Genomic DNA, 12,652 nt, shown 5'->3' with positions numbered 1-12,652 from the left:
AATTCAGACCTACTTGGTTGTTTTTTCGCCAAAATAGTACGTCAAAAAATCGGAAATTTGGTAAACGTCTTCCCTATATTTATACGTATTTCACAGATAATAAAGCGATTCACAACGATCAAATTTTGAAATTACCAAGACATCAAAGTTCTGTGTTTGTAGTTCAAAATACGATTTAGCGATATGAATGGATGAATAAATTATTTTAACTATTTTTTCGATATGCATTAAGGTGGGTTAAATAAAATGATTATTTTTTTTCACTCGATACAATAAAAAAAAGAGTGTTTGGCATCTTTAAAAAACTCGCTCCAAGTATTAACCTTTAATATTCGAATTAAGAGGTCTCTCTTCGTAAATTTGTATTTTCCCTTCAAATAACATGAAAAATTTCTTCTTCTAACTTTGAAATACTATTAGACTTTAACCTTTGAGGTTGAGAGAATTATTTTAGCACATTTTTATGGAACATTGGATGCTCTATAAAAAAGTCCTCTTGCATCCAATTGATAAAAGTAACCGTATAGAAAATAATCGATGATAATTGGATCTGGATTCTATTTACCTCTTTTTTTAGTACATAAATTTGAAATTTTAAGAAATTTCAGCTATCAATAAGAATAAATATACGTTATTTATTTTGTTTTCAAATAGAGTTGAGACATCTTTTCTCTATCTTTATTGTCTTTTATCTTTATTATCAACAAAAAAATTTTATTGTCAAATTAGTTTTAAAAAACGAGTACCAAGTTGTTTTTTCTTTAGCTTACAGTATTTTTATTACCATTTGGGAACTTTGATCGATGATGTTTTACAACTTGCAGTAAATATTTAAACGGCTCTTCATTTTTTGTCAGGCATTGATTGTAACCGTTCGCTAAAGCCACTCCACGCTCTGCAACATCGATTACAACTTTAAGTTTGATTGAAAAAATCTTCGTTCATTTATAACGATCGTTGGTAGTCCACGATTCAACTTTGAAAGTGTGTGAAAATGAAAGTTTTATCGTTGTGAATCGCTTTATTTTCTGTGAAACACTTAAACGTATTGGGACGACGTGTTCCAAATTCCAGATTTTTCGGCGTATTATTTTGTCGAATAAAAAATAGCCAAGCAGGTCTGAATTCCCATTGAAATTGAATGCGAAAATTTATTGTGTTGGCGGAAGTACTACGTATTAAACTGCAGGCCCAAAGTTTTACGTGCTTTTTTTGTTATTTTTTTAAAAAAAAATTCCGCTTGGTTAGCTTTAAATTTCGAAATCACCACGAATAAGGACCACCCTAATATATATTTATGTGTATATACGTGTATTACGAATTAAACAAAAAGAGAGGATAGTTTAGCGACGTTATACCGAGGAACGGGGATGTGGAAGGAGAGAGTGAGAGAGAAAGAATTTCGCGCACGCGTCGTTCTCATCCCGGGCGATTTTAACCCCTTCTCTTCCTCCTCTCTCTCTTTCTCGCTCTCCCTCGCGCGCTCTCAGCAGGCTTTCTTCTTTCCACGACGACTCTCGTTTCCCGCAACTATCCCTTCGCGTGAGCTCACAGCGTCCTTGTCTCGGAAAAGTTTCCGGTGATGAGCTTTGTTGCTCGTTTCCCACCCTCAAATTCTCCCGCTTCCTCTCTCATGATTCTCGCTCGCTTCACCATCCTGGCGGTGCTTTCTCTCCTCGTTTCCATTCTACGTTGAAGCATAGAAAAAGAGGGAAAAAAAGCAGACACTCGGGACGGTAAAGTTAAATGCGAAAGTTTTACCAGATATCCACAGTGCTTGCGTCCACTCTCTTCCTCTTCCCCGCCATTGGAAAAAGGTATACGTACGCAATTTCATCCCTCCCAAACCAAACCTCCCTCGCTCTCGTTTTCTATCTTCGCGAGTTTTTCACTCGTCCCTTATCTTTTTCTTTGCTTTTATTCTTCATTTCAATCTTTTTTCTTTCCTCTCTCTGCTCCTCTTTCCTCTCTATCGTTCTCTCTCTCTCACACTTTCTTTAAACCAGCCTCCGGCCTCAAATCACTTTTGTCCTTTTCGCCCGTTTTCATGTTGTACGTTGAGACGCGTTTTCATGAACATCATCTTATTGGACTCGTAATAAATAAAATTTTCCAAGATTTTCTCCATCCATCGACGCTTAAACCGTTCGATTTGTTATTTTTGCACACTTGCATTTATTCGAAAATACATTTTTCTCACAGATTCCAATTGATTGAATAGAGATCCGTGAAGAATTAATGAATAGAGTCTTTCTATGTTTATTTACATATAAAATTTTTATTTCTCAATAAGATTGAACCATTTGAAAACGCTTCCATCTTTCGCGAGAATTCTTTGTGTGAATAATGAATTTATTATTAATAAAGCGGAACTTTTACAGTAATTGATATTTCCTTTTGCGAAAATAAATGATATGAAAGCTTTGCTCACGTATATCGTCACAATTATTTTTTTTCCCTTGAATAGAACATTTCGCATAATTTTTGTAGCATAATTATGGCTTTGAAGTGATCGTTTCTTTGGTGAAAATGATTAAAATGACAATCTTTATACTAAAGAATAAAAAATAAAAAATAGATATATAAAGTAAAAGTTTCGAGAAATCATTATTTTGATAGAAGTATGGTAAACTATTATTGTAGGGTGATCCTTGGTAGTGATAACAAAGAAGTTCTTGCAATTTTTTTCTCTTCACTTGGATTTCGGAACATTTCTTCATGTCATCCTAATTCCATCAAATTCTTTTTCAATCCCAACATTGATCATCATATTTGTTAATGTCATGGTAGTTGTTTCTTATTCCAAAGGTTCCAGTCGGCTGTTTGCGTCTGTTTTAGTATAAAAAATTCTCTCAAGACGACCCAGGGTGAGAATACAAGTTTTTATATAAGTATCGAATAACAATAAAACTCCATTAATAAAAACTCTTCTCATTTAATTTCTTATTCAGGGCCTTCACTGTCCTTCACTGTCTACAAATAAATGGTATAAATTGGCAATGTCAAGCAAAATGAGGCAGTTTTATGCTCGTTTGATTAAATAAATAAATCCAACATAAACTGGACCTTGATCAGCGCTGAAACGCTTCGACATAGAAATAACCTTATCGCCTTGAGTCGTGTTGTGGGATTAGCTGGACGATGGTCGATATACAATTAAATTTTAGTTCACATCGTTAGAGATGCGGAATAGAAATTCTTGAAAACTGACTTTTGAATTGTAAAAACGTAGGATGGCGTCAAAGAGAACGAGACAGAATCATTCGATACAGCATCTACTGGAGCTGCCCTCGAACAGGGAAGAGAGGAGACTGGCGCAGCAACAGGCGCAGACACTACAATTAACGACTATCCCGAACACGACACCGCGACAAGTGCCCGTGACCGTGCTGCACCCCACACCAAAAAAGGTACGAATCGACGGTTATTATATTATAAAAACAAAGAATCGATGTTCTTCCCAATGATTACCGATTCGAACGATTCACGGGAACTTTTCAAGAAGTTATTATTGGAAAATATTTCTTTCCTCCCCCATATGGATGATATATCGCTCGTATTCATTTGACAGATTGTTTTTTTCTCAAAATGTATAAACCAAGAGAAGGCTTCGCTCGACACCCTTATCTTCGTGTCTATATGTATAACATCGAGAAACTATACTGCACACTCAAATATTTGCTTAGGTATAATTACCATAGCGGGCGATCGGTCGCTATGTGAGAGCACGAGTTAAAGGGGCTAAAAAGTTTAACTTACCCTCCGGCAACGAAAGGTCGAAAAAAATTCATTTACCCCATAAACCAATCAACCCTTCCCTTCATTTTCTCACCCACCTTGATTTCATTTAACTTTCGAAAATATTTCTTGCTCCCATAGTTTTCAATTTATTTTTCAAATTATTTTGTTTTTGGAAAAGATTAAGGATAAGAAGAAATAAGAATAAGGATAAGAAGGAAAGAGAAACTCGAGAGTGTAATGAAATGCGAAAGGCCGTTCAACTGCGCAACATAAAAAAGCTGACGTTACGCTTTGCAACGTAGTTGATGGTCCCATTTTATTTTTTTATCGATTTACCTCGCGGTTTCCACAAGTACCGAGGCTTTGTTATTGAACCGCAATAAACTTCGAACTCTCGTTCAACATTCGCAGCTCTGACTAGACCATTAAATTCCCCGTTCTGACATCGATAATCTCATCTTTTCGCACTCTAAGCCATTTTTTGTCAGGAAGCCCTACAATTTTTTTTCTTCTCGTAATCACAAATAGAGCATTTCATTTATTCTTATTGAGCCACAGTACATCCACGGATGATGGAAATGAATCCACGGATAGTACTTAACCAGAGATTTGAGGAAATTACTCCTCAAATTATTGTTAGAAACTGAGAAAAGTTCGATTTAAGAAATATGACAAAGTTTTGGAATTCACTCCCTGTAAGTAGCTCGATGATTTCTCATTTTATTTGCACGGTTAATTTGGTGTATAAACAACGTTTTTACGAACGTGCTGATTGTTCCAATGTACTGATAATTAGTACAATGAATGAATATCCCTATCCCTATCTCTACTATAATAATATTATAAATGCGAAACTGTCTATATGTCTGTTACCTCTTCACGTTTAAACCGTTTAGCCAAATTGAACCCGTTGATGAAAATAGGCATGGAGATAATTTGAGGCTTGGAAAAGGACATAGGATGGTTTCTATCACAGAAAGCATCCCTTGATCAGGTTAATAAGAAGATGATTGAATTTTTATAAGGACCTACTAATTCTACGCAGAAGAAATAGTGGGCAGAAGCTAATAAGAGATAATGAAAAATGTTCGTTTTGATTTTTTTATTGATAAGAGCACGAATGAAATATAAAAATGTGTTTAGAAATATTTATACATATATATATATATATATGAGTGGAAAGAAAAAGTGCAATAGCTGAAATGGTGGATGGGACCCGATCCGTACCGTAACGATTTTTAAAGTTTCCACCGCTTCAGAGTGGGAAAAGTTTGGCGAATTATTGGCAGCTTGTGGGAACTGGCTGGCTCGCCTCGTCGCTCTCCTGGCGTATTTGCTTGGCGGGGAAGTTTCGAAAGTTTTACCGTGCATTATCCACAGTGTGTTGGAACGAGTAGGGGGGATTCCCCTATTTTCCACCCTCTCGCTTCCCCGTCCTTAAACCTTCGTCGCAATACCTCCGAAAGGTTTGACCAATTGCCCACTAGAGGTCATTGATGTTCAATTCGTCAAACCGTTAGAAGTCATCGCAGCTTTAAGTACCGACATTTCACTGGGATTTTGCCGTTAACCGATAAGGTAGAAACTCACAGAGCTTGCAACTTCACTGTTGGTATACTACCGACATCTGTAGTCGGCTCTTATCCCCTTTAAAGGGTCGGCAAGAATGTTTTACGGTTGGTAATTTTCAAGCATGGGAGTGACGGTAAAATGAATGTTGGCGTTTTTGGTCGAAAGGTTTTCGGACCGTTTACCGGTAAATTTTAGCACTCACGGATGTATTGTTTCGAGGCTGTTGATAAAGCAATTTTTCGTCGATATTGTGACATTATCTCCATACGTCATTTTGATATAATAAAAAATAAAAAAATCAACTCGAATGAGGAGATTTTAATGGAATTGATTGGATTATTGAAAAAAGGAAGCGTTTTTGTCTTGTTCCATTTAAATTTGTTGCTTGAATACGCCCAGTCCTTAAATTTTGCTAAGATCACGATATAAAAATTAAGAAAATTACATTGGAAATGATGGACTCTTAACGACATTAAGGTCCAAGCATAGGAAGCCTTAAACCGATTTGTAATGAATTTACGAACAGTGGTCATTTTCTTAATCTCTTATTTTTATTGGAAATTATTTCGTGGCCGTTATTTATCTCGAAAAGTCGAGATAAGATCTCTGTGGGAAGGGAGTGGAAAGGGCAACCAAGAGAACATAATTTCCCCATTGAAATCCGGTTGAATAGAAGGATAAGATCGCCTCGAGCATACGGAAGATGGCACACCGAAGAAAACGGGAAGGAAAGGGAGGAGAAGTGAGAGTTAAGAGCGACCAAGAGGCTGAGAAAAGGGAGGTGGGAGAAGACTCTGAAATTTATGATAATTGCATAAATCAGAGCTTTCCTCCACAATAATCATAATCTATTGGGATAGTTGTGCCAAGTTAGCTATTTAGCTAAAGGCGAACACCAAAACCCAACGCGCTTGTCGTTCCAAACGTGAGAAAGAAAATTGTCTGCATACACGAAATATCCTCCTGAATAAGATCGAGTTTCTAACCCTACCTTCCAATGGCTTGAGGTTCGATTTTCTTCCTTTAGTCTTATATTCTTTGCTGTTTCGACCAACCAATTATGTTCAAAAGATATGATTCATTCAAAAAACATATCATATTTTCAAAGAGTACTTGTTGTATATACTTATATCTTAATACTTAAATAGATTTGTATATACTTTACGATTCTCGATATGTTCCACTCGTGTGACACTCTCGATCGCTTTGTTCATACAGTTTTATATAGCTATTTACTTTTACATCTAGCGATGTAATTTCTTAACGTTAAGTATTGAAAAAAAAAAAATTTAATGGCGAGAATAAATGCCGTCACGTATCCATATTGTGATTCATCTCTGAATGGAAATTTTAGATTCTAGATTGAAATTCTTCTTATTTTTTTTCTGATCTTTTTTATTTTCATTTCCTTCAGTATATTTCTTCCTGCATTTGCGAGAACGAATATAATATCTTCTTGTTCTTTTTCCATTCACCATAACGAAACTTTATACATCAGTGTCTTTTTTTTGGCTCTTTCGTTCAAGTAATTTTTCGTGTGAGAGGGGTTGGAGAAAAATAAGCTCGATATCACGGGTAGCATGGAGTGGCAGAGGTTGATGGCTCATTCTGGTTAATACTTCATCCGCCACTTTGTTCGGGACCTCATATACAAACAGGAAAAACCCTCTCGTGCGTTACTTGGACCTAAGTGCGCCCTCATCCTTCACATCCGTACGAATTACAAACGACCTTTGCACCTACACACAAATTATGATGTATTACGGACAAACCGATTCTGCTTTTTCGAGGCTTTTTCCGTCTCTTTTTCGCTTTGCTACTCATGGATCTCGAACGCGCGGATAAATATTCATGCCAAACTACACACATCGGCTATAATATACTTAAGGTTACTTGTTGGCTCTCAATAACACAAATGTAAGACATTTCATGTGGAGTAATTTTTTTCTTACTTATTATTCTTCAAATCAGACTTGTTTTATCAGTAGTTACTAGTTTACAGCAGAGCCAGAAATTACATCGAGAATATTAAATGTAACATTTTATACATTATTTTTTATTTTTCCACGTTCTTTCCTTGAGATTAATTAATTCTAAAGTTTATATTACTTTTTTTTTTTATAATCGCCAGTTTTTGGGGACTGAAAAATCTAAGATATTTATCAATAGATTTACGAGGGTTGAAAAAAAGTCATGGTGCGATGTGTGAATTGGAGCTGGAATGTCGAGTATAAAATAACGATCATAGTAGATCCATACTTATAGACACTAGTGTCTAGAGCTATGGATGATTTTTTGTGGTCTAACTATGGGAAGAGTAACGGGTGACCAATAAGAGACACGTAACTACGGTCGTTACGTGATTATACTCGCGAGCGATTCACATAAGGGAATTCGCGAAATGACATACTTCAGCCTCGTGCTCATGAAACCACGACAATTTCGCTGGCTCTCGGTTATTTCAATTCGAGATTCCGCTGCTCTGGATTTTTCTGTCGTTACGGGCGAATGAGTGAGAAATACGTGAAGAATAAAACGTGCAAGAATAAAGATAGAAAAGCTGGCAAAGAAGAGAGAGGAGAGACGAAGAAATCTGTTTGGGGTCCGGCTAATCCGGCGTTAGGTCGCGGAAAACGCGACGTTAAAATACCGGAAAGCCAGCACCCTAATCCGCTTAAGGAGATTTATTTAATACTTACGGTCGTCTGGTTCTCGCCTCTTTCTGCTACTTTTTTTCTATGCTTGCGACCGCTCCCATCGTATCAGTTGCAGAGTGAAGTTTTTTGCTCTTTCACAATGCTCGACCTTCCTTATTTCTTGGCCCGTTACTGCGTTTAGTTCTTCTTACACTCTTTTTTCGCCGAGTAGTTACATTCCGTGAGGGTCAGACCTACCCATCGAGGTCATCATAACCCAACGTTTACGATACCGACGAGGGACACCCAAATAAAACGATTTGTATTCTCTTCTACCCTTACATTGTTTCTTCATTTATTCCTTTTACTTATAACCAAAATAGAAAAGTTTGCTCACGTGACAGTTGTTATCTCCTGTTGTTATTCTTTTCAGTGGCGGGGGGGGGGGGGGAGGGAGGGAGGGGGCAAAAAATTCGAATAGACTCTCTATATCAGTGTATACATAAAATATATGAAAAAATAGAGCTTTCGAAGTATAAGAACAGGTTTGTTATAGTATACATTGCCCATCATCGGTATAAATATTCGTTCGTGTAAAAAAATTCATATTCGAAGCTGAAGGACTGAGGGTAATTGCCGAAGAAAAGGAAGAATATGCGCAAGAAAGACGTATAAAAGAAGAAAAAGCTCTAACCCTCGGAGTGTACGCCTGAGGCATCGTGCGAGGTTTTCCCGAGGGTTTATAAAAATTGTGTCAATTAGGATGAGAGTGGAGAGGGAACGGGTGGCATGGTCCGGTATTAGTATTCGAATCGAAAAGGGAGTTGGAGAGCCGCGGAGGTCGAGAATCCTTGAAGGGAATGAGAAAGAGTCTTTATTACTGTACCAGCGGCAAGGGTGGATGTCTGGTGGTTGCCAATTTGTCCTCCCCTCTCGAGAACACTTTCGAGATTTTCAGCCCTCAAAACGTCTTTTCCATCCAACGATCAAATACTTAATCCTCAAAGGATAATCTCTCCTTAAATGAAATGACAAAAAATTTTCTCACTGCAGTACTGGAACATTACTACGAAACTATACACGATAGTCGCTTGTTAATTTTCTCGAACCCTAGGAATTATTGTAGCGTCGAACAGAGAATGGAAATTTATTGCCAAGGGAAATGACCTTCGGGATGAATTTTCGAGGTGCATTGTGAACCTATTTCGGGAATTTCCTTACTTCTAGGAAATGCGACGAAGAACGCTCCTCGGGAGGTTATGCCGCGAGAACGAGGAATCTGTGCTTAACTTCGATTCTCTGGATTTTCACCAATTGCCCAAGGGCTGGACAGCACTTTCTTCTCTCCTTCGATCTGTCTGATGTCCGTCTCTCTCTATCACGCCTTCCCTCTCTCTCTTTCGCTCGCTCACTTTTCTCCACTGATATTCCCGTTCGTATTCTCTTCGTCGTTGTGATTCTCCAAGGGACTGAAGAGTAAGGGCGTGGATTAGCCCGTGGGGCATTGTAACGTCGTAAATAGAGCTCCTGTCCTCTCTGGTACTCTCCCTTTTCCCACCACAGTATGGTGTATCTCCAGGAGGAATAGTACAAACCTGCATATATTCGCATCTTCGAGAAATGAGAGCAACTGCGAGGAAAAGCGACCGTTACATTTGTTGACAAAGAATAAAATTTCAAGAGATAATCATCGTGCGAAATTTTCAAAAGTTTAAAAAATCTTTCTCCGTAACAATAAACTATTTTGGGTCTTGTCAATGGAAGTCAGTGGAGGAGCGGTTTCATAAGCTCGATTCATATAACCTTCATAAATATAGTCATAAAAGGGCTCAGGTTAAAGATTAGGGAAAGCGAGGAAGGGCACTTTAAGCAATGCCGTGCACGAATCTCTGGCAAATATCCCTTCAGCTCTTTTCAGTAGGGAGAAGAAGGGTAGTTTTGTCTTCGAAAACGTCTCTGCCTCCTCCGATATTTTCTCCCTCGATATTCTTGAATATGGAAAGGGGCAGGAGTGTAGAACGATAGATAGAGAGAAGGGGGGACAGAGAAAGATCGCGAGAGTAAGAGAAAGGGTTTGGCGGAGTGCTACGGAGACCGGAAGGGCTGCAGGGATATAATGAAATATAGCTCGATCTTTCCCTCTCTCTCTCTCTCTCTCTCTTTATTCTTCACTTTCACTGGTAGAGAACGACGTTACGCTTCGTATAAGACTGCATTAAGATTATAGCATAGCGCGTTGTGGCTGAAGGGCGAGTTATCCCGCTACTGCTTCAGGGGGTTTTCTTGGGTATACCTTTACATACGAGGATATCCCGGTTTTCGGAGAAAGAGGAAAACCCCAGTGAGTTAGAAGAAAGGGGTGAAGAAGAAGGTTTCCCCGCACACACCGATATATATATATATAAATATATGCACATCGATTACAGCAAGGAAAAGGGCGCAAACCATTCGGATTTGCGTCTTAAATCACACTCGTTACGTCTTTCATTCTCTCAAATGAGAAAGAGAGAAATATGGAGGGAATTCTTACGGATAAAGTGAGACGCGGGAGTGTATATTCCACCTACAGTGTTTTAATCAAGCCGGATTTGCTGCGGCAAGCCTCTGCCCCAACTTTCGGTTTAGCTCATCGAGACAACCTCTTCTAGTCATTTCCCCCCGCTTCTTTTGTATACAATCTCCAGATTTTTTGTGGTTTCTCCCTTTAATCCCCTCCCCCATTTCCAACTTTGCCACCATTTTCTTCTGCTTCTGATAAAAATATATTACCTATAAATCACATGTTTTCTAGCAAAAGATGACGCCAACATTTTCCGTCCCTCTTGATCGACTCTAGGTTTGCAATGATCATAAAATAAACACCTTTATATGATTTTTAATATGAATTCGTTTTAGTTAAGGATGTTAAAGCGGGTCGTACTGGTCAATGGACAGTCTTTGTCCATATTTTTTGAAAGAAATTACCATAGGCAATTATATGTAGCATAATATTATTAAGAAATGTTATAATGATTTTTGAACGGTAAATAATATTCAAGTTCATTTTATCATGGAAAAGATTTTGTGTAGAGTTGTTAATATGACTCGGTAGTGCATTGTGAAAAGTTTACGTCTGACAATGTCGGGCGTTGAGGTACCCATAACCTCAAGTTATTATGTCAACAAAATGATCCGGCATAACATTCACGCCACTCACGGTAGAGATAAAGGGAAATTTATTTCCAAACGATCGATCCCATACCTTTTGAGGCCTCTCAATAAAAAATCTTACACGTATTACCAAGCATGTGATGAAATGAAATTTATTTTACAAAAATATACCATCCCAAATTTTTTTTCCGTGCATTTTTTCATTTTCCGTTTATTAATGAAAAAAAGAGCCCATCTCAAAAGAATTTTTGTATATACAATGTGCAAACCGCCTTTCTCAGCCAATTGAAATATTTTCTAAACGCAAATTATATACATCTTTTTGCACTAACGTTTAGTTATTTTATGAATGTAATTATTTCTTCATAGTTTTTATATCGCTTGAAATGCTGAGTATCAAAATATCGTCAATTCTTTTTATTTGGAGTGAGCCTCTGACAGTAAAGTTAGGTTATGTGCAGATGTATACATATATAGTTTTTGCGACGTTGCCACAACTTCTCAGGGTTATAAAATCCTCAGATTCCGTGAGCATTTGTCGTCTTTAACTTTATATTTCTAATTCAAATGTCCGTTGACCCCCATTTTTTAACCAATCGTTAGAATCCTGAGGGTTCAATTCATATAATAGATTTTTTTTATTATTGACATCTGATATAGAAATACATCAAATTTTGAGTTATACAAGCTTCGAAGCCATTGCGGCTATAGGCGACACGTAAAATTGTGTTCTTTTTAACTAATAATATTTCGATTAAACAGTCGATAAGGGACCTTGAAATTTCACACAGATCAAGTATTAAGCTTGGACTACAACATACAAAAAAATTAGAGTGCCATCTGAAATCGAGTCTAGTGCTCGTACATCCTTAATGTGAAATAAGGTTTAGTCAGTGCATGGTGATCTTTTTGGCGGCTGAGGGCTGAAGACGGAAGGTGGACAAGTTTTCGTAACTGCTACAAGGACACTCGAGGAATTCGTTTAATCTTAGCCACAGGACTTTAGGGAAGGTTAGGTCAGGCAGGAAAGCAAGAAGGAACATACACGAGGGGCGCTTTGGACAATATGGCGGAACGTCCGAAAGCCCCGAAGCGTTGCTTGGACCGGTCACTATGCAATATGCCACGGTTCAACCCTTCCACCATCTCAAACCAACCTCCCCCTTCTCGACCCCCACATCTTGATTTCCAACCGCCGTGCTACCTCGCGGGAGTAACTCATAGACCTTTCCCCCTCCTTCTCTCCCCCTCTCTCTTTCTCTCGTCCTCAGGACTAACCTTCGGATCTCCTTGGGTTTGAGAATTTAATTACAGTATAGTGCCTACATTGTAGCCCCAGCCGGCCCGGAAATAAACTCCCCATTGTCGTCGCACAAAGCTTCTATTTGTCGCACGATGAGAAAACCACTACCACCCCCCTCTTCCCTGTCCACGTTCCCCGCCCTCGCAAAACCACCGACTTCCTTCATCCGATACAACCTAGAAAACCCGTTCGCGAATAAGCCCACATTTGTTCTTATCGTTATGGAAAATCTCGAATCAACCGTCACTAA

At 38.2% G+C, this 12,652-nt stretch overlaps 1 protein-coding gene across 1 annotated transcript in view; it reads left to right on the top strand.

Annotated features, from left to right (window-relative positions):
• LOC122414838 (mucin-12) overlaps window positions 1–12,652 on the top strand; it is a 413,778-nt gene that overhangs the window by 28,302 nt on the left and 372,824 nt on the right. The window contains exon 2 of the mRNA XM_043426441.1: window positions 3,233–3,410. Coding sequence (XP_043282376.1) covers window positions 3,234–3,410 — 177 coding nt within the window. The 5' untranslated portion in view covers window position 3,233. The remainder of the gene's footprint in view (window positions 1–3,232; window positions 3,411–12,652) is intronic.

This window comes from Venturia canescens, chromosome 8, assembly GCF_019457755.1.
Source record: "Venturia canescens isolate UGA chromosome 8, ASM1945775v1, whole genome shotgun sequence".
Taxonomy (NCBI): domain Eukaryota; kingdom Metazoa; phylum Arthropoda; class Insecta; order Hymenoptera; family Ichneumonidae; genus Venturia; species Venturia canescens.
The sequence above is the reverse complement of the archived record's forward strand: the minus strand, read 5'-3'. Positions and strand labels throughout refer to the sequence as shown.